The following is a 24,007-nucleotide window of genomic DNA, read 5'->3' as shown; positions in this document are numbered from 1 at the left end:
GTCACTACAGGTTATTGACATCTCTGAATGTGAGGTGGGTCAGTGTCTCTATAGGTGATTGACATCTCTGGGTGTCAGATGGTGCATTGTCACTACAGTTGATTGACAACTCTGGGTGTGAAGTGGGCCAGGATGTGAGGTGGGGCAGTGTCACTACAGGTTATTGACATCTCTGTGTGTGAGGTGGGGTAGTGTCCCTACAGGTGATAGACATTTCTGTGTGTGAGGTGGGGCAGTGTCACTACAGGTGATTGACATCTCTGGGTGTGAGGTGGGGCAATGTCTCTATAGGTGATTGACCTCTCGGTGTGAGCTGGGGCTGTGTCACTACAGGTGATTGAATGTCAGGGTGTGAGGTGGGCCAGTGTCACTACAGGTGATTGACATCTCTGGTTGTGAGTTGGGATAGTGTCACTACAGGTGATTGACATCTCTAGGTGTGAGGTGGGGCAGTGTCTCTACAGGTGATTGACATCTCTGGGTGTGAGGTGGGCCAGTGTCACTACAGGTAATTGACATCTCTGGGTGTGAGGTGGGGCAGTGTCACTACAGGTGATTGACATCTCTGGGTGTGAGGTGGGGCATTGTCACTACTGGTGATTGACATCTCTTGATATATGGTGGGGTAGTGTCACTATGGGTTATTGAATCTTGAGGTGTGAGGTAGGGCAGTGTCACTACAGGTGATTGACATTTCTGTGTGTGAGGTGGGGCAGTGTCTCTATAGGTGATTGACATCTCTGGGTGTGATGTGGGGGATTGTCAGTACAGGTGATTGACATCTCTGGGTGTGAGGTGGAGCAGTTTCACTACAGGTAACTGACAACTCTGGGTGTGAGGTTGGGCAGTGTCACTACAGGTGATTGACATCTCTGTGTGTGAGGTGGGGCAATGTCTCTATAGGTGATTGACCTCTCGGTGTGAGCTGGGGCTGTGTCACTACAGGTGATTGAATGTCAGGGTGTGAGGTGGGCCAGTGTCACTACAGGTGATTGACATCTCTGGGTGTGAGGTGTGGCAGTGTCACTACAGGTGATTGACATCTCTGGGTGTGAGGTGGGGCAGTGTCACTACAGGTGATTGACATCTCTGGGTGTGAGGTGGTGCATTGTCACTACTGGTGATTGACATCTCTGAATATGTGGTGGGGTAGTGTCACTACGGGTTATTGAATCTTGAGGTGTGAGGTAGGGCAGTGTCACTACAGGTGATTGACATTTCTGTGTGTTTGGTTGGGCAGTGTCTCTATAGGTGATTGACATCTCTGGGTGTGATGTGGGGGATTGTCACTACAGGTGATTGACATCTCTGGGTGTGAGGTGGGGCAGTGTCACTACAGGTGATTGACATCTCTGGGTGTGAGGTGGGCCAGTGTCACTACAGGTAATTGACATCTCTGGGTGTGAGGTGGGGCAGTGTCACTACAGGTGATTGACATCTCTGGGTGTGAGGTGGGGCATTGTCACTACTGGTGATTGACATCTCTGGATATGTGGTGGGGTAGTGTCACTATGGGTTATTGAATCTTGAGGTGTGAGGTAGGGCAGTGTCACTACAGGTGATTGACATCTCTGGGTGTGAGTTGGGGCAATGTCACTACAGGTGATTGACATCTCTGGGTGTGAGGTGGTGCATTGTCACTACTGGTGATTGACATCTCTGGATATGTGGTGGAGTAGTGTCACTACGGGTTATTGAATCTTGAGGTGTGAGGTAGGGCAGTGTCACTACAGGTGATTGACATTTCTGTGTGTTTGGTTGGGCAGTGTCTCTATAGGTGATTGACATCTCTGGGTGTGATGTGGGGGATTGTCACTACAGGTGATTGACATCTCTGGGTGTGAGGTGGGGCAGTGTCACTACAGGTGATTGACATCTCTGGGTGTGAGGTGGGGCAGTGTCACTACTGGTGATTGACATCTCTGGGTGTGAGGTGGGGCAGTGTCACTACAGGTGATTGACATTTATGTGTGTTTGGTTGGGCAGTGTCTCTATAGGTGATTGACATCTCTGGGTGTGATGTGGGGGATTGTCACTACAGGTGATTGACATCTCTGGGTGTGAGGTGGGGCAGAGTCACTACAGGTGATTGACATCTCTGGGTGTGAGGTGGGGCAGTGTCACTACAGGTGATTGACATCTCTGGGTGTGAGGTGGGGCAGTGTCACTACAGGTGATTGACATCTCTGGGTGTGAGGTGGGGCAGTGTCACTACTGGTGATTGACATCTCTGGATATGTGGTGGGGTAGTGTCACTACGGGTTATTGAATCTTGAGGTGTGAGGTAGGGCAGTGTCACTACAGGTGATTGATATATTTGTGTGTGAGGTGGGGCAGTGTCTCTATAGGTGATTGACATCTCGGGGTGTGATGTGGGGGATTGTCACTACAGGTGATTGACATTTCTGGGTGTGAGGTGGGGCAGTGCCACTACAGGTGATTGACATCTTTGGGTGTGAGGTGAGGCATTGTCACTACAGGTGATTGACATCTGTGGGTGTGAGGTGGGGCAGTGTCACTACAGGTGATTGACATCTCTGGGTGTGAGGTGGGGCAGTGTCACTACAGATGATTGACATCTCTGGGTGTGTGGTGGGGTAGTGTCACTACAGGTGATTGACATCTCTGGGTGTGAGGTGGGGCAGTGTCACTACAGATGATTGACATCTCTGGGTGTGAAGTGGGGCAGTGTCACTATAGATGATTGACATCTCTGGGTGTGAGGTGGGGCAGTGTCACTACAGATGATTGACATCTCTGGGTGTGAGGAGGGCCAGTGTCACTACAGGTGATTGACATCTCTGGTTGTGAGGTCGTGCATTGTCACTACTGGTGATTGACATCTCTGGATGTGTGGTGGGGTAGTGTCACTACTGGTGATTGAATCTTGAGATGTGAGGTGGGGCAGTGTCTCCACAGTTGATTGACATCTCTGGGTGTCATGTTGGGCACTGTCTCTAGGTGATTCACATCTCTGGGTGTGAGGTGCGTCAGTGTCACTACAGGTGATTGACGCCTCTGGGTCTGAGGTGGGGCAGTGTCTCTATAGGTGATTGACATCTCTGGATGTGTGGTGGGGTAGTGTCACTATGGGTGATTGAATCTTGAGATGTGAGGTGGGGCAGTGTCACTATAGGTGATTCACATCTCTGGGTGTGAAGTGGGGCAGTGTCACTACAGGTGATTGACATCTCTGTGTGTGAGGTGAGGCAATGTCTCTATAGGTGATTGACCTCTCGGTGTGAGCTGGGGCTGTTTCACAACAGGTGATTGAATGTCAGGGTGTGAGGTGGGCTAGTGTCACTACAGGTGATTGACATTTCTGGGTGTGAGGTGGGGCAGTGTCTCTACAGGTGATTGACATCTCTGGGTGTGAGGTGGGCCAGTGTCACTACAGGTGATTGACATCTCTGGTTGTGAGGTCGTGCATTGTCACTACTGGTGATTGACATCTCTGGATGTGTGGTGGGGTAGTGTCACTATGGTGATTGAATCTTGAGATGTGAGGTGGGGCAGTGTCACTACAGGTGATTCACATCTCTGGGTGTGATGTGGGGCAGTGTCACTACAGATGATTGACATCTCTGGGTGTGAAGTGGGGCAGTGTCACTATAGGTGATTGACATCTCTGGGTGTGAGGTGGGGCAGTGTCTCCACAGTTGATTGACATCTCTGGGTGTTATGTTGGGCACTGTCTCTAGGTGATTCACATCTCTGGGTGTGAGGTGCGTCAGTGTCACTACAGGTGATTGACCCCTTGGGTCTGAGGTGGGGCAGTGTCTCTATAGGTGATTGACATCTCTGGATGTGTGGTGGGGTAGTGTCACTACGGGTGATTGAATCTTGAGATGTGAGGTGGGGCAGTGTCACTATAGGTGATTCACATCTCTGGGTGTGAAGTGGGGCAGTGTCACTACACGTTAATGTCATCTCTGGGTGTCAGGTGGGGCAGTGTCACTACAGGTGATTGACGTCTGTGGGTGTGAGGTTGGGTCGTGTCACTACAGGTGATAGACATCTCTAGGTGTGAGGTTGGGCAGTGTCACTACAGGTGATTGAATCTCAGCGTGTGGGGTGGGGCTGTGTCACTACAGGTGATTGACAGCTCTGAGTGTGAGGTGGGACAGTGCCACTACAGGTGATTGACATCTTTGGGTGTGAGGTGAGGCATTGTCACTACAGGTGATTGACATCTGTGGGTGTGAGGTGGGGCAGTGTCACTACAGGTGATTGAATCTCAGGGTGTGGGGTGGGGCAATGTCACTACAGGTGATTGACATCTTTTGGTGTGAGGTTGGGTAGTGTCACTACAGGTGATTGACGTCTGTGGGTGTGAGGTTGGGTCGTGTCACTACAGGTGATTGACATCTCTAGGTGTGAGGTGGGGCAGTGTCATTACAGGTGATTGAATCTCAGCATGTGGGGTGGGGCTGTGTTACTACAGGTGATTGACAACTCTGAGTGTGAGGTGGGACAGTGCCACTACAGGTGATTGACATCTTTGGGTGTGAGGTGAGGCATTGTCACTACAGGAGATTGACATCTGTGGGTGTGAGGTGGGGCAGTGTCACTACAGGTGATTGAATTTCAGGGTGTGGGGTGGGGCAATGTCACTACAGGTGATTGACATGTCTGAGTGTGAAGTGGGGGATTGTTTCTACAGGTGATTGATATCTCTGGGTGTGAGGTGGGGCATTGTCACTACAGGTGATTGACATCTCTGGGTGTGACGTGGGGCATTGTCACTACGGGTGATTGACATGTCTGAGTGTGAGGTGGGGGATTGTCTCTACAGGTGATTGATATCTCTGAGTGTGTGGTGGGGCATTGTCTCTACAGATGATTGATATCTCTGGGTGTGAGGTGCGCGCTAAGGTAGAGCCACTGTTGGTGATTGACAACTCTGGATGTAAGATGGGGCAGTGTGACTGTATGTGATTGACAGCTGTTGGTATGTGGTGGGGTGGTGTCTCTGCATGTGATTGACATGGCAAGGCGGTGTCACTACATTTGATTGAATCTCAGGGTGTGGGGTGGGGCAATGTCACTACAGGTGATTGACAAGTCTGAGTGTGAAGTGGGGGATTGTCTCTACAGGTGATTGACATCTTTGGGTGTGAGGTTGGGTAGTGTCACTACAGGTGATTGACGTCTGTGGGTGTGAGGTTGGGTCGTGTCACTACAGGTGATTGACATCTCTAGGTGTGAGGTGGGGCAGTGTCACTACAGGTGATTCACATCTCTGGGTGTGATGTGGGGCAGTGTCACTACAGATGATTGACATCTCTGGGTGTGAAGTGGGGCAGTGTCACTATAGGTGATTGACATCTCTGGGTGTGAGGTGGGGCAGTGTCACTACAGATGATTGACATCTCTGGGTGTGAGGTGGGCCAGTGTCACTACAGGTGATTGACATCTCTGGTTGTGAGGTCGTGCATTGTCACTACTGGTGATTGACATCTCTGGATTTGTGGTGGGGTAGTGTCACTACTGGTGATTGAATCTTGAGATGTGAGGTGGGGCAGTGTCACTACAGGTGATTCACATCTCTGGGTGTGATGTGGGGCAGTGTCACTACAGATGATTGACATCTCTGGGTGTGAAGTGGGGCAGTGTCACTATAGGTGATTGACATCTCTGGGTGTGAGGTGGGGCAGTGTCTCCACAGTTGATTGACATCTCTGGGTGTTATGTTGGGCACTGTCTCTAGGTGATTCACATCTCTGGGTGTGAGGTGCGTCAGTGTCACTACAGGTGATTGACGCCTCTGGGTCTGAGGTGGGGCAGTGTCTCTATAGGTGATTGACATCTCTGGATGTGTGGTGGGGTAGTGTCACTACGGGTGATTGAATCTTGAGATGTGAGGTGGGGCAGTGTCACTATAGGTGATTCACATCTCTGGGTGTGAAGTGGGGCAGTGTCACTACACGTTAATGTCATCTCTGGGTGTCAGGTGGGGCAGTGTCACTACAGGTGATTGACATCTTTGGGTGTGAGGTTGGGTAGTGTCACTACAGGTGATTGACGTCTGTGGGTGTGAGGTTGGGTCGTGTCACTACAGGTGATAGACATCTCTAGGTGTGAGGTGGGGCAGTGTCACTACAGGTGATTGAATCTCAGCGTGTGGGGTGGGGCTGTGTCACTACAGGTGATTGACAGCTCTGAGTGTGAGGTGGGACAGTGCCACTACAGGTGATTGACATCTTTGGGTGTGAGGTGAGGCATTGTCACTACAGGTGATTGACATCTGTGGGTGTGAGGTTGGGCAGTGTCACTACAGGTGATTGAATCTCAGGGTGTGGGGTGGGGCAATGTCACTACAGGTGATTGACATCTTTTGGTGTGAGGTTGGGTAGTGTCACTACAGGTGATTGACGTCTGTGGGTGTGAGGTTGGGTCGTGTCACTACAGGTGATTGACATCTCTAGGTGTGAGGTGGGGCAGTGTCACTACAGGTGATTGAATCTCAGCATGTGGGGTGGGGCTGTGTCACTACAGGTGATTGACAACTCTGAGTGTGAGGTGGGACAGTGCCACTACAGGTGATTGACATCTTTGGGTGTGAGGTGAGGCATTGTCACTACAGGAGATTGACATCTGTGGGTGTGAGGTGGGGCAGTGTCACTACAGGTGATTGAATCTCAGGGTGTGGGGTGGGGCAATGTCACTACAGGTGATTGACATGTCTGAGTGTGAAGTGGGGGATTGTTTCTACAGGTGATTGATATCTCTGAGTGTGAGGTGGGGCATTGTCACTACAGGTGATTGACATCTCTGGGTGTGACGTGGGGCATTGTCACTACGGGTGATTGACATGTCTGAGTGTGAGGTGGGGGATTGTCTCTACAGGTGATTGACATCTTTTGGTGTGAGGTTGGGTAGTGTCACTACAGGTGATTGACGTCTGTGGGTGTGAGGTTGGGTCGTGTCACTACAGGTGATTGACATCTCTAGGTGTGAGGTGGGGCAGTGTCATTACAGGTGATTGAATCTCAGCATGTGGGGTGGGGCTGTGTCACTACAGGTGATTGACAACTCTGAGTGTGAGGTGGGACAGTGCCACTACAGGTGATTGACATCTTTGGGTGTGAGGTGAGGCATTGTCACTACAGGAGATTGACATCTGTGGGTGTGAGGTGGGGCAGTGTCACTACAGGTGATTGAATTTCAGGGTGTGGGGTGGGGCAATGTCACTACAGGTGATTGACATGTCTGAGTGTGAAGTGGGGGATTGTTTCTACAGGTGATTGATATCTCTGGGTGTGAGGTGGGGCATTGTCACTACAGGTGATTGACATCTCTGGGTGTGACGTGGGGCATTGTCACTACGGGTGATTGACATGTCTGAGTGTGAGGTGGGGGATTGTCTCTACAGGTGATTGATATCTCTGAGTGTGTGGTGGGGCATTGTCTCTACAGATGATTGATATCTCTGGGTGTGAGGTGCGCGCTAAGGTAGAGCCACTGTTGGTGATTGACAACTCTGGATGTAAGATGGGGCAGTGTGACTGTATGTGATTGACAGCTGTTGGTATGTGGTGGGGTGGTGTCTCTGCATGTGATTGACATCTCTAGGTGTGAGGTGGGGCATTGTCACTACAGGAGATTGACATCTGTGGGTGTGAGGTGGGGCAGTGTCACTACAGGTGATTGAATTTCAGGGTGTGGGGTGGGGCAATGTCACTACAGGTGATTGACATGTCTGAGTGTGAAGTGGGGGATTGTTTCTACAGGTGATTGATATCTCTGGGTGTGAGGTGGGGCATTGTCACTACAGGTGATTGACATCTCTGGGTGTGACGTGGGGCATTGTCACTACAGGTGATTGACATGTCTGAGTGTGAGGTGGGGGATTGTCTCTACAGGTGATTGATATCTCTGAGTGTGTGGTGGGGCATTGTCTCTACAGATGATTGATATCTCTGGGTGTGAGGTGCGCGCTAAGGTAGAGCCACTGTTGGTGATTGACAACTCTGGATGTAAGATGGGGCAGTGTGACTGTATGTGATTGACAGCTGTTGGTATGTGGTGGGGTGGTGTCTCTGCATGTGATTGACATCTCTAGGTGTGAGGTGGGGCAGTGTCACTACAGGTGATTGAATCTCAGCGTGTGGGGTGGGGCTGTGTCACTACAGGTGATTGAATCTCAGGGTGTGGGGTGGGGCAATTTCACTACAGGTGATTGAAAGTCTGAGTGTGAAGTGGGGGATTGTCTCTACAGGTGATTGACATCTTTGGGTGTGAGGTTGGGTAGTGTCACTACAGGTGATTGACGTCTGTGGGTGTGAGGTTGGGTCGTGTCACTACAGGTGATTGACATCTCTAGGTGTGAGGTGGGGCAGTGTCACTACAGGTGATTGAATCTCAGCGTGTGGGGTGGGGCTGTGTCACTACAGGTGATTGACATCTCTGGGTGTGAGGTGGAGCAGTTTCACTACAGGTAACTGACAACTCTGGGTGTGAGGTTGGGCAGTGTCACTACAGGTGATTGACATCTCTGTGTGTGAGGTGGGGCAATGTCTCTATAGGTGATTGACCTCTCGGTGTGAGCTGGGGCTGTGTCACTACAGGTGATTGAATGTCAGGGTGTGAGGTGGGCCAGTGTCACTACAGGTGATTGACATCTCTGGGTGTGAGGTGTGGCAGTGTCACTACAGGTGATTGACATCTCTGGGTGTGAGGTGGGGCAGTGTCACTACAGGTGATTGACATCTCTGGGTGTGAGGTGGTGCATTGTCACTACTGGTGATTGACATCTCTGGATGTGTGGTGGGGTAGTGTCACTACTGGTGATTGAATCTTGAGATGTGAGGTGGGGCAGTGTCACTACAGGTGATTCACATCTCTGGGTGTGATGTGGGGCAGTGTCACTACAGATGATTGACATCTCTGGGTGTGAAGTGGGGCAGTGTCACTATAGGTGATTGACATCTCTGGGTGTGAGGTTGGGCAGTGTCACTACAGATGATTGACATCTCTGGGTGTGAGGTGGGCCAGTGTCACTACAGTTGATTGACATCTCTGGTTGTGAGGTCGTGCATTGTCACTACTGGTGATTGACATCTCTGGATTTGTGGTGGGGTAGTGTCACTACTGGTGATTGAATCTTGAGATGTGAGGTGGGGCAGTGTCACTACAGGTGATTCACATCTCTGGGTGTGATGTGGGGCAGTGTCACTACAGATGATTGACATCTCTGGGTGTGAAGTGGGGCAGTGTCACTATAGGTGATTGACATCTCTGGGTGTGAGGTGGGGCAGTGTCTCCACAGTTGATTGACATCTCTGGGTGTTATGTTGGGCACTGTCTCTAGGTGATTCACATCTCTGGGTGTGAGGTGCGTCAGTGTCACTACAGGTGATTGACGCCTCTGGGTCTGAGGTGGGTCAGTGTCTCTATAGGTGATTGACATCTCTGGATGTGTGGTGGGGTAGTGTCACTACGGGTGATTGAATCTTGAGATGTGAGGTGGGGCAGTGTCACTATAGGTGATTCACATCTCTGGGTGTGAAGTGGGGCAGTGTCACTACACGTTAATGTCATCTCTGGGTGTCAGGTGGGGCAGTGTCACTACAGGTGATTGACATCTTTGGGTGTGAGGTTGGGTAGTGTCACTACAGGTGATTGACGTCTGTGGGTGTGAGGTTTGGTCGTGTCACTACAGGTGATAGACATCTCTAGGTGTGAGGTGGGGCAGTGTCACTACAGGTGATTGAATCTCAGCGTGTGGGGTGGGGCTGTGTCACTACAGGTGATTGACAGCTCTGAGTGTGAGGTGGGACAGTGCCACTACAGGTGATTGACATCTTTGGGTGTGAGGTGAGGCATTGTCACTACAGGTGATTGACATCTGTGGGTGTGAGGTGGGGCAGTGTCACTACAGGTGATTGAATCTCAGGGTGTGGGGTGGGGCAATGTCACTACAGGTGATTGACATCTTTTGGTGTGAGGTTGGGTAGTGTCACTACAGGTGATTGACGTCTGTGGGTGTGAGGTTGGGTCGTGTCACTACAGGTGATTGACATCTCTAGGTGTGAGGTGGGGCAGTGTCACTACAGGTGATTGAATCTCAGCATGTGGGGTGGGGCTGTGTCACTACAGGTGATTGACAACTCTGAGTGTGAGGTGGGACAGTGCCACTACAGGTGATTGACATCTTTGGGTGTGAGGTGAGGCATTGTCACTACAGGAGATTGACATCTGTGGGTGTGAGGTGGGGCAGTGTCACTACAGGTGATTGAATCTCAGGGTGTGGGGTGGGGCAATGTCACTACAGGTGATTGACATGTCTGAGTGTGAAGTGGGGGATTGTTTCTACAGGTGATTGATATCTCTGGGTGTGAGGTGGGGCATTGTCACTACAGGTGATTGACATCTCTGGGTGTGACGTGGGGCATTGTCACTACGGGTGATTGACATGTCTGAGTGTGAGGTGGGGGATTGTCTCTACAGGTGAATGATATCTCTGAGTGTGTGGTGGGGCATTGTCTCTACAGATGATTGATATCTCTGGGTGTGAGGTGCACGCTAAGGTAGAGCCACTGTTGGTGATTGACAACTCTGGATGTAAGATGGGGCAGTGTGACTGTATGTGATTGACAGCTGTTGGTATGTGGTGGGGTGGTGTCTCTGCATGTGATTGACATGGCAAGGCGGTGTCACTACAGGTGATTGAATCTCAGGGTGTGGGGTGGGGCAATGTCACTACAGGTGATTGACAAGTCTGAGTGTGAAGTGGGGGATTGTCTCTACAGGTGATTGACATCTTTGGGTGTGAGGTTGGGTAGTGTCACTACAGGTGATTGACGTCTGTGGGTGTGAGGTTGGGTCGTGTCACTACAGGTGATTGACATCTCTCGGTGTGAGGTGGGGCAGTGTCACTACAGGTGATTGCAATGTCACTACAGGTGATTGACAAGTCTGAGTGTGAAGTGGGGGATTGTCTCTACAGGTGATTGACATCTTTGGGTGTGAGTTTGGGTAGTGTCACTACAGGTGATTGACGTCTGTGGGTGTGAGGTTGGGTCGTGTCACTACAGGTGATTGACATCTCTAGGTGTGAGGTGGGGCAGTGTCACTACAGGTGATTGAATCTCAGCGTGTGGGGTGGGGCTGTGTCACTACAGGTGATTGACAGCTCTGAGTGTGAGGTGGGACAGTGCCACTAGAGGTGATTGACATCTTTGGGTGTGAGGTGAGGCATTGTCACTACAGGTGATTGACATCTGTGGGTGTGAGGTGGGGCAGTGTCACTACAGGTGATTGAATCTCAGGGTGTGGGGTGGGTCAATGTCACTACAGGTGATTGACATGTCTGAGTGTGAAGTGGGGGATTGTTTCTACAGGTGATTGATATCTCTGGGTGTGAGGTGGGGCATTGTCACTACAGGTGATTGACATCTCTGGGTGTGACGTGGGGCATTGTCACTACGGGTGATTGACATGTCTGAGTGTGAGGTGGGGGATTGTCTCTACAGGTGATTGATATCTCTGAGTGTGTGGTGGGGCATTGTCTCTACAGATGATTGATATCTCTGGGTGTGAGGTGCGCGCTAAGGTAGAGCCACTGTTGGTGATTGACAACTCTGGATGTAAGATGGGGCAGTGTGACTGTATGTGATTGACAGCTGTTCGTATGTGGTGGGGTGGTGTCTCTGCATGTGATTGACATGGCAAGGCGGTGTCACTACAGGTGATTCACAGCTCTGGGTATTTGTGTTCAATCACACATACTTACAAACTATACAGATACACAGCTCCTACATACATGTCTTATGTCCATATACAGTGTTAAGAATAAATATTTTAAAGAAATAATAGAGTCACCGTGATTTATTTTAGCTGTCACTCATTAGTCTCTCTGCCTGTTGGACGAAGCTGTTCCTTAGTCTGGTGGTGCTGGTTTTATTACTTCTAAATCTCTATCCCAATGGGAGTAGCTGGTTAGATGCTGTGTGCAGTGTGGTCAGGATCCTTACAGATATTCCATTCTCTTTTAACCTGGCAGATCCTGTTAAATCAAATCAAATGGGGTGGGGGCAGTGTGGGGGAGATCCTCTGCTACTCTTATGGTCCTGTGGATTGACCTCTGATTCGATGTTTTACAGCAACTGTACCACACTGTGATCCAACCAGCCAGGATGCTCTTGACAGAGCTCCATAGAAAGTTGACAGAATAGTGGCTGGTAGCCTTGGCCACTTCAGTCTCTGGCATAGGTACATCACAGAAAGTGCAGTTGCTGTTGTGCCTTCCTGACAAGTGAGGAAATGTTATCTATACAGAATTGGTCACTTCCTAAGTAGACTCTGAGGAAATTGGTCCTCTCTAATCTCTCCACTACTGTACTGTTAATGTGTATTGGACAGTGGTCAGATTTCAGATTTATCATTAGGGTTCAAAAATGACATTACATACAACCATGAGATTCCTTTTTCTGCCGGCAAGGCAGAATTGCCACTTATTAGTAGTGCAAGAAAAATCTGTACCAAGTGTTTACAGAGCTGGGCAGCAGGCAGAAACTGCAGGATCCCATGCAGTTGTGAGGAACTGAGGATAACGTTCTTGTACCCACTGTCCCAGCAGGTGCACCGCCACACATTGCAAGAGCAGGGCTGTGTAGCCGTGTCAAGCAGTGAGAACATAGAATATTTCAGCACAGTTCAGGCCCTTCAGCCCTCAATGTTGTGCCGACCTAAATAAACATGCTCAACTATCCAAACCTTCCCTGCCTACCACTATCACCTCCTATTTGTCTTTCATCCATGTGCCTGAGACTTTTAAATGTTCCTGAACTGAACACAATACTCTAAGTGTTGTCTCACCAGAGTTTTATAGAATTGCAACATTACTTCTTGATTCTTGAATTCAATCCCTCTACTAATGAAGGCCAGCACCCATAAGCTTTCTTAACTACCCTATTAACCTGTGCAGCATCCTTAAGAGATCTAAGGATTTGGTCCCTCAAGGACCCTCTGTTCTTCCACACTGTAAAGAATCCTGTCATTAACCCTGTACTCGACCTTCGAGTTCAACCTTAGAATCATTTCATACTTAATCTGGATTGGACTCTATCTGCCATGTCTTTGCCAAACTTTGCAACCTATTTATATCCTGTTGTAACCTGCATTATCCACCACACGTCCAACCTTAGTCACCTGTAAACTTACAGACCCATCTTACAACTTCTTCAAACAAATCATTTACAAAACTCCCTAAGAGCAGGGGGTCCCTGTGGAACTCCACTAGTTACTGACCTCCAGGCGGAGTACATTCCATCTACTACTACCCTCTAATTACTGCAGGCAAACCAATCCATATAGTGGGATCCCATGCCTCATGACTTGCTGAAAAAGGAACCTTGTTCAATGTCGTACTGAAATCCATCTATCACCCTACCTTCATCAATTTCTTTTGTCATTTCCTCAAAAAACTCATTTTGACTCCTGAGGCACAACCTACATAGCCGTGCTGACTATATCTAAGACACTATGCTTCTCTAAATGCTTATAAATCCTGCCTCAATCCTTCTGTTCCCATCAAATGGCCCACATTCTCCCACTCTCATAATGCACTGGAATCACAAATATCAGTGCCACCAATAACTCAAGAGCTCAACACTCTTCAGGATAATGAATCCCTTTTGATTTTCAGCCCATGAGGCAAATGGAGTAGTGAATGGAATTGAACATTGTGCAGTCATTGGCCAACATCCCCATTCCTGACCTGATGATGGAAGAAGGTGATTGATGGAGCAGTGAAGGTGGCCAGGTCCCAGACCTGGTCCTGCAGAGATGTTCTGGGCCTGGGGGTGATTGAGCTGTGACCTCCACCATCTTCCTTTGGACAAATTATAATGCTAATCCCCCGATGCCCAATGACTTCAGGTAGACCAGGGGACCTTGATGCCACTGTCAGGTGTGACCGTGTCTAGGGCAGCCATTGTCACTCAGCCTGACCATTTATCTCGTGGGTTGAGAGGTAACGGTGAGCAGCACATTGATGAACTGGGGCAGTCCAGTTATGCTGTTAATGGCAGATTAACACTGCCAATGAACGACAGGAGGAGACAGATTTGGCAGTAGTTCAGCCCTGGTTGTGTTAAACGGGCTTGACACTGTAATGTACCTATGCCAGAAACCATTGCTTTAAACCATGGTTAGCAGGCAGAAACCGTGACTCTGGGAGTAAGCTGACACTCTGCTTCTTGGCCTTGTAACATGAATTTTCTTTGAGTACTGTGGAGTGGAAATAAGGAGGCTATTATCTGGATGTTCCAGGTCTCATGTACTCAGTCAGATCTGTTCCCGCAGTATAATTTTGTTCCATAACCTGCTGTCTGCTCTGATCAGCACGCGCCTGCTAGTCTCGTCCTTGGAGCTACTGCTGGCAAACTCAACCAGAGCCGGGCTTCTGCATTATGGCAGCAGGAGGAGAAGAGGTATCCCAAGTTAGCAGTTATAGGTGGTGAGGTACTGATGCCCCAGGTCAGGGATTACAGGTGGTGAGGGTCTCCCAGTGAGTCTCTCTATGATGGAGGTGTATCATGGATGAATGGTCTGGGTCATGCTGAGCTGCGTCTGTGATGGAGGTATGTCATGGGTGAATGGTCTGGGTGTCGCTGAGCCGTATCCGTGATGGAGGCATGTCACGGGGGGATGATCTGGGTCATGCTGAGCCGTGTCCGTGATAACCAACGGGGGGGGGGGGAGGGGGATAGTCTGGGTCATGCTAAGGCATGTCCATGACAGAGATGTGAGGACTGTAGTGGAGCGGCTTCTGGCTTATGTCCTGGTCTCTGCACTCGGGGATGTTGGGTACTGTTGCCCCGGTGTCATCCTCCCAACCTGCACATCCCCCAACCCCACATCCCCCACCCCCACGTCCTCCCATCCCCACATACCCCTCAACCCCACATGCCCCCATCCCCACATTCCCTTCACCCCATTCCCCTTCACCCCCTCATCCCCACCCCATATTCCCTTCACTCCCATGTCCCCTCACCCCCACGTCCTCCCACCCCCATGTCCCCACCTCACATTCCCTTCAGCCCCCCACTCCACATCCCAGAGTCCCCATATCCTCCCACCTCCATGTCCACCACTGCCGTCCCCCCAACCCTTCACCCCTACGTCCTTCATCCATCCATCCCACACACCCCTACCACCCATGGACTTTCCCCTTCTTCCCCTGGGACCTCCCCTTCTCCCACATCATTCCCTTCCCCCCATCGGAATCTGCCCTGCACTGGGACCTGCCCCTCCCCTGCCAGGATGTACCCCTCGTCCAGTTGGATGTTTCTCTCCTCCCAGGATTTCTCCCTGCCCCTGCCCGTGTTTGCTACCTCCTGACCGCTGTGTGGATTCTCTCCTGACAGGACCCTCGGAACAAGCACGGGTTCCGGATTCACACTTACTCCAGCCCCACCTTCTGCGATCACTGTGGTTCCCTGCTCTACGGGCTCATTCACCAGGGCATGAAGTGCGACTGTAAGTGACACCAATTCTGGATGCAGTTCCGTCCTTCTCCCATCACACTGAGGAGGATTGGCGGGTTTTCAGGGGACAACTGTGTATGTTGTGGTACACTGGGGTTGTGGCCTACTCCGGGTTGTACAAATAACTCGACGTTGAGGACTGGGTGAGAAACAGCACAAAGGACATCCTGAGTTTCCAACAGTACCAATATCCTGACAGCTTCACGGACACAACGTTCACCAAAGTATCTCCAATAAATATAGTCACTGGAAGTTGGAAATAAGACCATGACCATAATCATAGGAGAAAACAAAGGCCATTCAGCCCATCGAGTCAGAACTGATCCATTTTCCGATTGCCTGGCCTTCTCTCTTTGATGCCCTGGCTAATCAAGAACCTATCAATTTCTGGCTTAAATACACCCAATGACCTGACCTCCACAACCATGTATGAAAATGCACTCCACAGATTTACCATCCTCTGGCTGTACCATCCTCTGGCATCCACCTCCCTTCAATCCTGAAGTTTTGCCCTCTTATCGTGGACTCTCCCACCATGAGAAACACTTTTCTACATCTACTCTGTCAATGCTGACCAGTACAGGCCCTTCATAACACATAAGTCTTCATTCCTCTTGCATCCATAAGAGTCTTTTGAATGTCCCTGTCAAACCAGCCTCCATCCCCCACCCCACCCACCCTGGCAATGCACTACAGATACCCACTCCACTCTGTGTAAAAAAACCTACCTGCGACATCACCCCCAAAACTTTCCTCCATTCACCTTAACGGTGTCCTCTGGTCACTGGCGCTCTACTAGTGTTGCGCTAACCGCTACGCTAACTGTGCCACCCCAAAGACGTTCTCCAATCTGGCCAACATCCTGGTAAATATCCTCCGCACATTCTCCAAAGCTTCCACATTCTGTAATGAGGCAACCAGAACAGAACACAAAATTCCAAGTGTGGTCTAACTAGAGTTTTACAGAGCTGCAACATCGCCTCATGGCTTTTCAACTCAATCCCCTGACTGATGAAGGCCAGCATACCATACACATTCATAACCACCCTATCAACTTGCACTGCAACCTTGAGGAATTAATGAACCTGCACCCTCAGATTTCTGTGTTCCTTCACTGAGTTAAGAATCCTTCCAAAGTGCATTACTTCACATTATCTGGATTGAACTCCCTCTGCCATTTCTCCACTCAACTCTGCATCCTGTCTCTATTCTGTTATAACCTATAACAACCTTCTACACTATCCACAATGCCCCCAACCTTTGTGTCATCTGCAAACTTACTGACCCACCCCTCAACTTCTTCATCCAGGTTATTTATAAAACCACAGAGCCGATCTCCGTGGAATGCCACTAGTCACCTACCTTAGGCACAATATGTTCGATCCACTACTATCCTGTGCCAATTCAGAATCCCAGCAGCCAAGGTTCCATGGATTCCAATGCTTCATGAATCACGCCTAGGAGATCAGGGGTGAGGAAATCCCCAGGGGCGGGTGCAAATGTGAGGTCAGGTGTGGGGTCATCCCCATGGGTGGGGTTAGAGGTGTCACCCCCAGGGGTGGGGTCTGGGGTCAGAGTTGTGTCATCCCCAGGAGTAGGTCAGAGGTGATGGGTGAGTCACTTCCAGGGTGGAGTCAGGTCAGTGGTGGGATCAGGATTGTGTCTCCTCAGAGGTGGGGTAGGTGTGGGGTAATTATTGGGATCTGGGATGAGATCAGGGGTTGGGGGTCATCCCCATGAGTGGGGTCAGGGGTGTGTCATTCCCATGGGGGGTCATGGTGGAGTCAGGCTTGTGTCATCCCCAGGGGTAGGGTCAAGTGTGTCATCCTCCAGAGGTGGGGGTCAGGAGTTTATCCCCCCCCCCTCTAAGGGGTGTGCTCAAGGGTGTGGTGTATCAGGAGTGATGACCAGAGGGCTGGGGTCAGAGGGCATGTGTATCATCAACCTGAGTTGGGATGGGGACATGCTCTAGGGGTTGTGTCAAGGTGGGGTGTATCATCACGGTTATACTGGTCCTGGATGGAATTGTTATACTGGTGGGATGGAATTGTGCTGCACCTGTCCCAGGTCTTGGATTTGTGTGGACTCTGTGTCATGTCATGTACTGGCCTTATTTTGGACTGTGTTTCATACTCTGTACTGTACTTGTTTTGGATTGTGTTTCACGTCATCTACTTGCCTTGTGTTGGACAGTGTTTCATGTCCTGTGATGAGCTTGTGTTGTACTGTGTTTCATGTCATGTCATCGTCTTCTCTGCATAATGTTACATGATGTCTGTTGGGCTGTTGGGATGTTTCATGTCCTGAACTATCACCATATAACCATATAACCACTTACAGAACAGAACAGGCCAGTTTTCCCCTACTAGTCCATGCTGTAACAAATCCCCACCCTCCTAGTCCCACTGACCAGCACCCGGTCCAAACCCCTCCAGTCCTCTCCTATCCATGTAATTTTCCAGTCTTTCCTTAAATGTAACCAATGATCCCGCCTTGACCACATCTGTCGGAAGCTCATTCCATATCCCTACCACACTTTGCGTAAAGAAATTTCCCCTCAGGTTCCCCTTATAATTTTCCCCCTTCGATCTTAAACCATGCCCTCTAGTTTGAATTTCCCCCACTCTTAATTGAAAAAGCCTATCCACGTTTACTCTGTCTGTCCCTTTTAAAATCTTAAACACCTCTTTCAAGTCCCCTCTCAATCTTCTACGCTGCAGAGAAAAAAGCCCCAGTCTGCACAACCTTACCCTGTAACTCAAACCTTGAAATCCTGTCAACATTCTCGTGAACTTTCTCTGCACTCTCTCTATTTTGTTTATATCTTTCCTATAATTTGGTGACCAAAACTGTACACAGTACTCCAAATTTGGCCTCACCAATGCCTTGTACAATTTCATCATAACCTCCCTACTCTTGAATTCAATACTCCGATTTATGAAGGCCAACATTCCAAATGCCTTCTTCACCACACCTGAGTATCAGCCTTGAGGGTACTATTTACCACAACTCCTAAATCCCTTTTTTGCTCTGCACATCTCAATAGCCTACCATTTAATGCATATGACCTATTTAGATTTGCCTTTCCAAAATGTAACACCTCACACTTATCTGTATTAAATTCCATCAGCCATTTCTCAGCCCACACCTCCAGCCTTCCTAAATCACCTTTTAATCTACGGTAATCTTACTCACTGTCCACAACACCACCAATCTTTGTATCATCCGCAAACTTGCTTATCCAATTCTCCACCCCTACTTCCAGATTGTTAATATATATAACAAACAATAGTGGACCCAGGACCGATCCCTGAGGAACTCCACTTGTCACCGGCCTCCAGCTGGACAAACAATTTTCTACCACTACTCTCTGACACCTCCCATCCAACCATTGATGAATCCATTTCACTACCTCCTCATTTGTACCTAATGCCTCCACCTTTTTTCCTAACCTCCTGTGGGGAACTTTGTCAAAAGCTTTACTAAAGTCTAAATAACATCCAGAGCTTTCCCTTCATCAACCTTTTTTGTAACCCCCTCGAAAAACTCAATCAGGTTTGTCAAGCATGAACTACCCCTGACAAAACCATGCTGATTAATCCCTAGCAATCCCTGTACCTCCAAATATTTGTAAATACCATTCCTCAGAACACTTTCCATCAACTTGCCCACCACAGTCGTCAGACTCACGGGCCTATAATTCCCAGGCTTACATTCAGACCCTTTCTTAAACAGCGGAACCACATGCGCCACCCTCCAATCCTTTGGCACTATCCCCGTGGCCAGTGACATCCTAAATATCTCTATTAATGGCCCCACTACCTGTTCACTAGCCTCCCTGAGTGTCCTTGGGAATATTTTGTCCGGTCCCGGAGATTTATCCACCTTTATCTTTTTCAACACAGCCATCACTACCTCCTCGGTTATCCTTATATGCTTCATAATCTCCCCACTATTTTTCTTTATCTCAACTGGTTCAATATTTTTTTCCCTAGTGAATACCAAGGCAAAGAAATCATTCAAAATTTCCCCCATTTCCTCTGACTTCTCACTCAGCCTACTCTTGCTATCTACAAGGGGTCCAATTTTATCCCTCACTAATCTTTTACTTTTAATGTACCTATAGATCCTTTGGATTTATTTTTACTCTGTCTGCCAAAGCCTCTTCGTGCCTTTTTTTGGCCTTTCTAATTTCTTTCTTAAGATTCCTTCTACACTCCTTGTAGTCCTCCTTCAAATTCTCAGCTCCCTGCTCTTTATACCTCTTGTACACCTCCCTTTTTCTCCTAACCAAATTTCCAATATTCCTCGAAAACCAAGTCTCCCTATGACTTCTAGCCTTTCCTTTGATCCTCAGTGGCACATATCTACTCTGTACCCTCAAAATTTCTTTTTTGAATATCCTCCATTTTTCATTTACATCCTTACCTGAAAATATCCTGTCCCACTCAATACTCCCCAAATCCCTTCTTATTCCTTCGAAATTTGCTCTTCTCCAATCCAGAACCTCAACTTTAGGCTAGGCTTATGTTGGACTGTGTTTCATGTCCTATACTAGGCTCATGTTACATTGTGTTGCTTGTCCATAAGACTATAAAACATAGGATCAGAAATAGGCCACTCAGCCCATTTTGTTTGCTCTGTCATTTAATCATGAGCTGATCCATTTCCCCACTCAGCCCCACTGCCTGGCCTTCTCTTCATAACCTTTGTTACCCTGGCTAATTAGGAACCTATCAATCTCTGTTTGAAATACACCCAATGGCTAGGCCTCCACAACTGCCTGTGGCAAAAAATTCCAGATTTACCACCCTCTGGCTGAAGAAATTCCTCCGCATCTCTTTCTCAGTGAGGACCCCTCATTCTCCTAAAGTCCTCCACATCTCCCTCTGTGATTCCCTCATTCGCTCATCCTTTCCCATTAATCACTCCCTTGGCACCTTCCCCTGTGATCGCAGAAAGCGCCACACTTGGGCCAACACCTCCTCCCTCACCACCATTTGGGGCCCCAAACAATCCTTCCATATGAAGTAACACATCACTTGTGTATCTACGGGGGTTATCTACTGCATCTGGTGCTCCTGTTGTAGCCTTCTCTACATCATAGAGACTGGGCGCAGACTTGGAGATCACTTCACTGAGCACCTTCATCCTGTCCGCATCAATGACTACCCACTCCTGTGCTAACGTGTCTATCCATGGCCTCATGCACTGCCAAACCAAGACCACCTTTTAACTGGAGGAGCAACACCTGGTATTCCATCAGGGCCTCTCCATCCAGATGGCATTAACATCAGTTTCTGCTAGACCACTCCCCATTCTCCCTCTCTCCCTATCCCATTCCCTTTATCTCCTTTCCTCGAGCTCTCCACCCCCTTTCCTCTCCATTCAATGAGCTATTCACCCCTTCCCCTATTTCTTGTGCCACACCTCCCTTGTGCCTGTGGGCCTATGCTCCTCCCCCTGCCCCTCTCCCCAACATTTTATTCAGGTGCCTATTTGCATTTTTCTCATACCTTGATGAAGGGTTCAAACCCGAAACATTGGCTATGTATCTTTAAATTTGCAATATATAGTATGCTGTTTGATCTGCTGAGTCCCTGCTCTTATATTCTATTCCTCTTGAAATGAATGCCAGCATTGAATTTGCCTTCTATCCTGCACAGGGACTCCCAGATTTTCATTTTTCTACCCATTTAGAAAATAATTTGGCCATTTATTTTTTTCTACCAAAGTGCATGACTGTACATTTTCCAGTTAGTGAAATGCTGTAATAGAGCCAGTGACCCATGTTTGGATTCAACACTGTAAGGTGTTTGTACATTCGGTGCTCTGATTTCCTCACACTGGGGTTAGAGGTTAATTAATTTAATTTGGGTGGTACAGGCTGCTGGGCCAAAAGGGTCTGTTACCATGCTGTATGGCTAAATTTAAATTGGCCACAAAGCCATTCATTCCATAATCCAAATCATTAATATACAACATAAATAGATCTACAGACCCCTGTGGACACAACTAGCAGTTGGCAACCATCCATAATATGATCCCTGTATTCCGACTCTCTGCTTCTTGCCAATCAGGCAATGCTCTACCCACATTAGTATGTTTCCTGTTATATAGGTACATAATTCTTTATCCGGAACCCTTGGGGGACATTGTGCTCCGAATTTCAGATTTTTCCAGATTTCGGAAAGCCAGATTTAAACCCACCCGAATTGTGCTGCCGCATCCACCCACACCCACTTCCAGTCACACTACCATCTTCCCACCCCACACACCCCACCCTCGCTGCCCCGACTTGCGCTGCTGGTCTCTTCCTCCCCCCCCCCCCCCGGCCCACCCAACTTGCGCTACCGGATCCCCCTCCCTCTCACCCGCCCGACTCGCGCTGCTGGTCTCCCGCCCTCACCAGCCTGACTCATGCTGCTGGTGACCCTCCGCCTTCCCGGCCCGACTCGGACAGCCAGTCGCCCCCCCTCGCCCTCCCGACTCGAGCTGCCATCTCTCTCCCCACTTGCCAGATTTTGGAGCTTTCTGGATTTTAGATGACCGGATAAAGGATTGTATACCTGTCCCATGGGCTCTTTTCTAGTTAAGAAGTCTTGAATGCAGCATGCAGTCAAAGGAGTTCTGAAAATTCAAATACACAACATCCCTGCATCTCTCTTATCCAGCCTGCTTGTTACTTCTTCAAAGAATCCAATATATTTGTCAAGCAAAATTTTCACTTAAGGAAACCACGTTGGCTTTGTCCTTCTGAGCCATCCACATCTGCACTTCGGCAAGACTGTTCACCTGTACATCTACTCCTGGTTAACAACCAGAGATTGAAGACCACTGAACCAGTAGTGAAGATGAGTGAAAGTATGGTCAAGGGAAGTTCAGGAGTGTCTGCAGGACCTCTTTGAATCGGTGGACTGGACCATATTCAAGAACTCATCTTTAGACGAATGAAAACGCAATATCTGTCTACAACTTTAGCAAGATCAGTATGGACGAGTGCATATATCCTTCAGAACTCTATCTCTGAAACAAAATTGGCAATTCTGCAAGAAGTTAGAGACAGAGACAGATACACGCCAGCTATGGTAGGGAGTGCAAGCCATTATAGCCTACAAAATGGGGGTGAACATCATAGATGACTGTGATGCTTCATTACCTGATGAACTGAACAATTGTCATGCCCTGTTTGAGAAGGAGAACCCAACAGTGCCTACTAGAACCCATGCAAAGGCTGAGGACCCTTTAATATCTGTCTCTGAGGGAGACGTCAGAGCATCACTGAAGAAGATGAACCCTCACACCATTATGGCTTGCCTGGCAGGATACTGAAAATCTGTGCCAACCAACGAGCTGGAGTGTTCACGGACATTTTCTACCTCTCATTGCTATAATTGGAGGTTCCCACCTGCTTCAAAAGGGCATCAGTCATCCCAGTGCAAAAGATGAGCTGCCTCAATGCCCATCGCCCAATAGCACTAACATTTACTGTGATGAAATGCTGGTCATGGGCAGAATTAATAGGTACTTAAGCAAAGATCTGGACCCACTGCATTTCACCCATCATCACATTCTCTCCACAGTAGATGCAATATCGTTGGCTCTCTACCCAGCCCTGGATCATTGAGACAACCGCAATTCAAATAAACAGCTGCTCTTCATCGACTACAGCTTCAATACAGCTTCATCGACTACAGCTTCAATACTACAGCACTATCGACTAGTGCTTCAATACCATTATATCCTCAGTGCTGGTCAAGACATTCCCTCTGTACCCCACTCTGCAACTGGATCCTTGACTCCTTCATCAGAAGACCACAGTCTTTAAAACATTTAAAACCCATTCTGTGCCAGTTATTAAAGACAGTATATTGCAGAGAAGGTTGAAAAAGATGACTCGATAAAATATGGCTGGCAAGAGAAAAAACCTTCTAAATTGTGCCCATATTCTCAAACTGTTTAAATATCAGATTATCAATTAACTTTATAACATAACATATAACATAACAATTTACAGCACGGAAACAGGCCATTAGGCCCTTCTAGTCCGCACCGAACCAAACACCCCTCTCTAGTCCCACCTCCCTGCACAATGCCCATAACCCTCCATCTTCTTCTCATCCATATACCTGTCCAACCTTTTCTTAAATAATACAATTGACTCCGCCGCCACTATTTCTCCCGGAAGCTCATTCCACATGGCTACCACTCTCTGAGTAAAGAAGTTCCCCCTCATGTTACCTCTAAACCTCTGCCCCTTAATTCTTAACTCATGTCCTCTTGTTTCAATCTTTCCTCCTCTTAACGGAAATAGTCTATCCACATCCACTCTGTCTATCCCTTTCATAATCTTAAATACTTCTATCAAATCCCCTCTCAACCTTCTACGCTCCAAAGAATAAAGACCTAATCTGTCCAATCTCTCCCTATACTCTAGATGCTTAAACCCAGGTAACATTCTGGTGAACCTTCTCTGCACTCTCTCCACTCTGTTTATATCCTTCCTATAATTA

The 24,007-nt window shown here is 48.6% G+C and overlaps 1 protein-coding gene across 1 annotated transcript in view; it reads left to right on the top strand.

The window, feature by feature from the left end:
- LOC138759084 (protein kinase C beta type-like) overlaps nucleotides 1–24,007 on the top strand; it is a 226,664-nt gene that overhangs the window by 65,166 nt on the left and 137,491 nt on the right. The window contains exon 3 of the mRNA XM_069928963.1: nucleotides 15,375–15,486. Within this exon, the coding sequence (XP_069785064.1) occupies nucleotides 15,375–15,486 (112 nt within the window). The remainder of the gene's footprint in view (nucleotides 1–15,374; nucleotides 15,487–24,007) is intronic.

Source organism: Narcine bancroftii, chromosome 3, assembly GCF_036971445.1.
Source record: "Narcine bancroftii isolate sNarBan1 chromosome 3, sNarBan1.hap1, whole genome shotgun sequence".
NCBI classification, from domain to species: domain Eukaryota; kingdom Metazoa; phylum Chordata; class Chondrichthyes; order Torpediniformes; family Narcinidae; genus Narcine; species Narcine bancroftii.
Note: the sequence above shows the minus strand (reverse complement) of the source record. Positions and strands in the feature narration are given on the sequence as shown.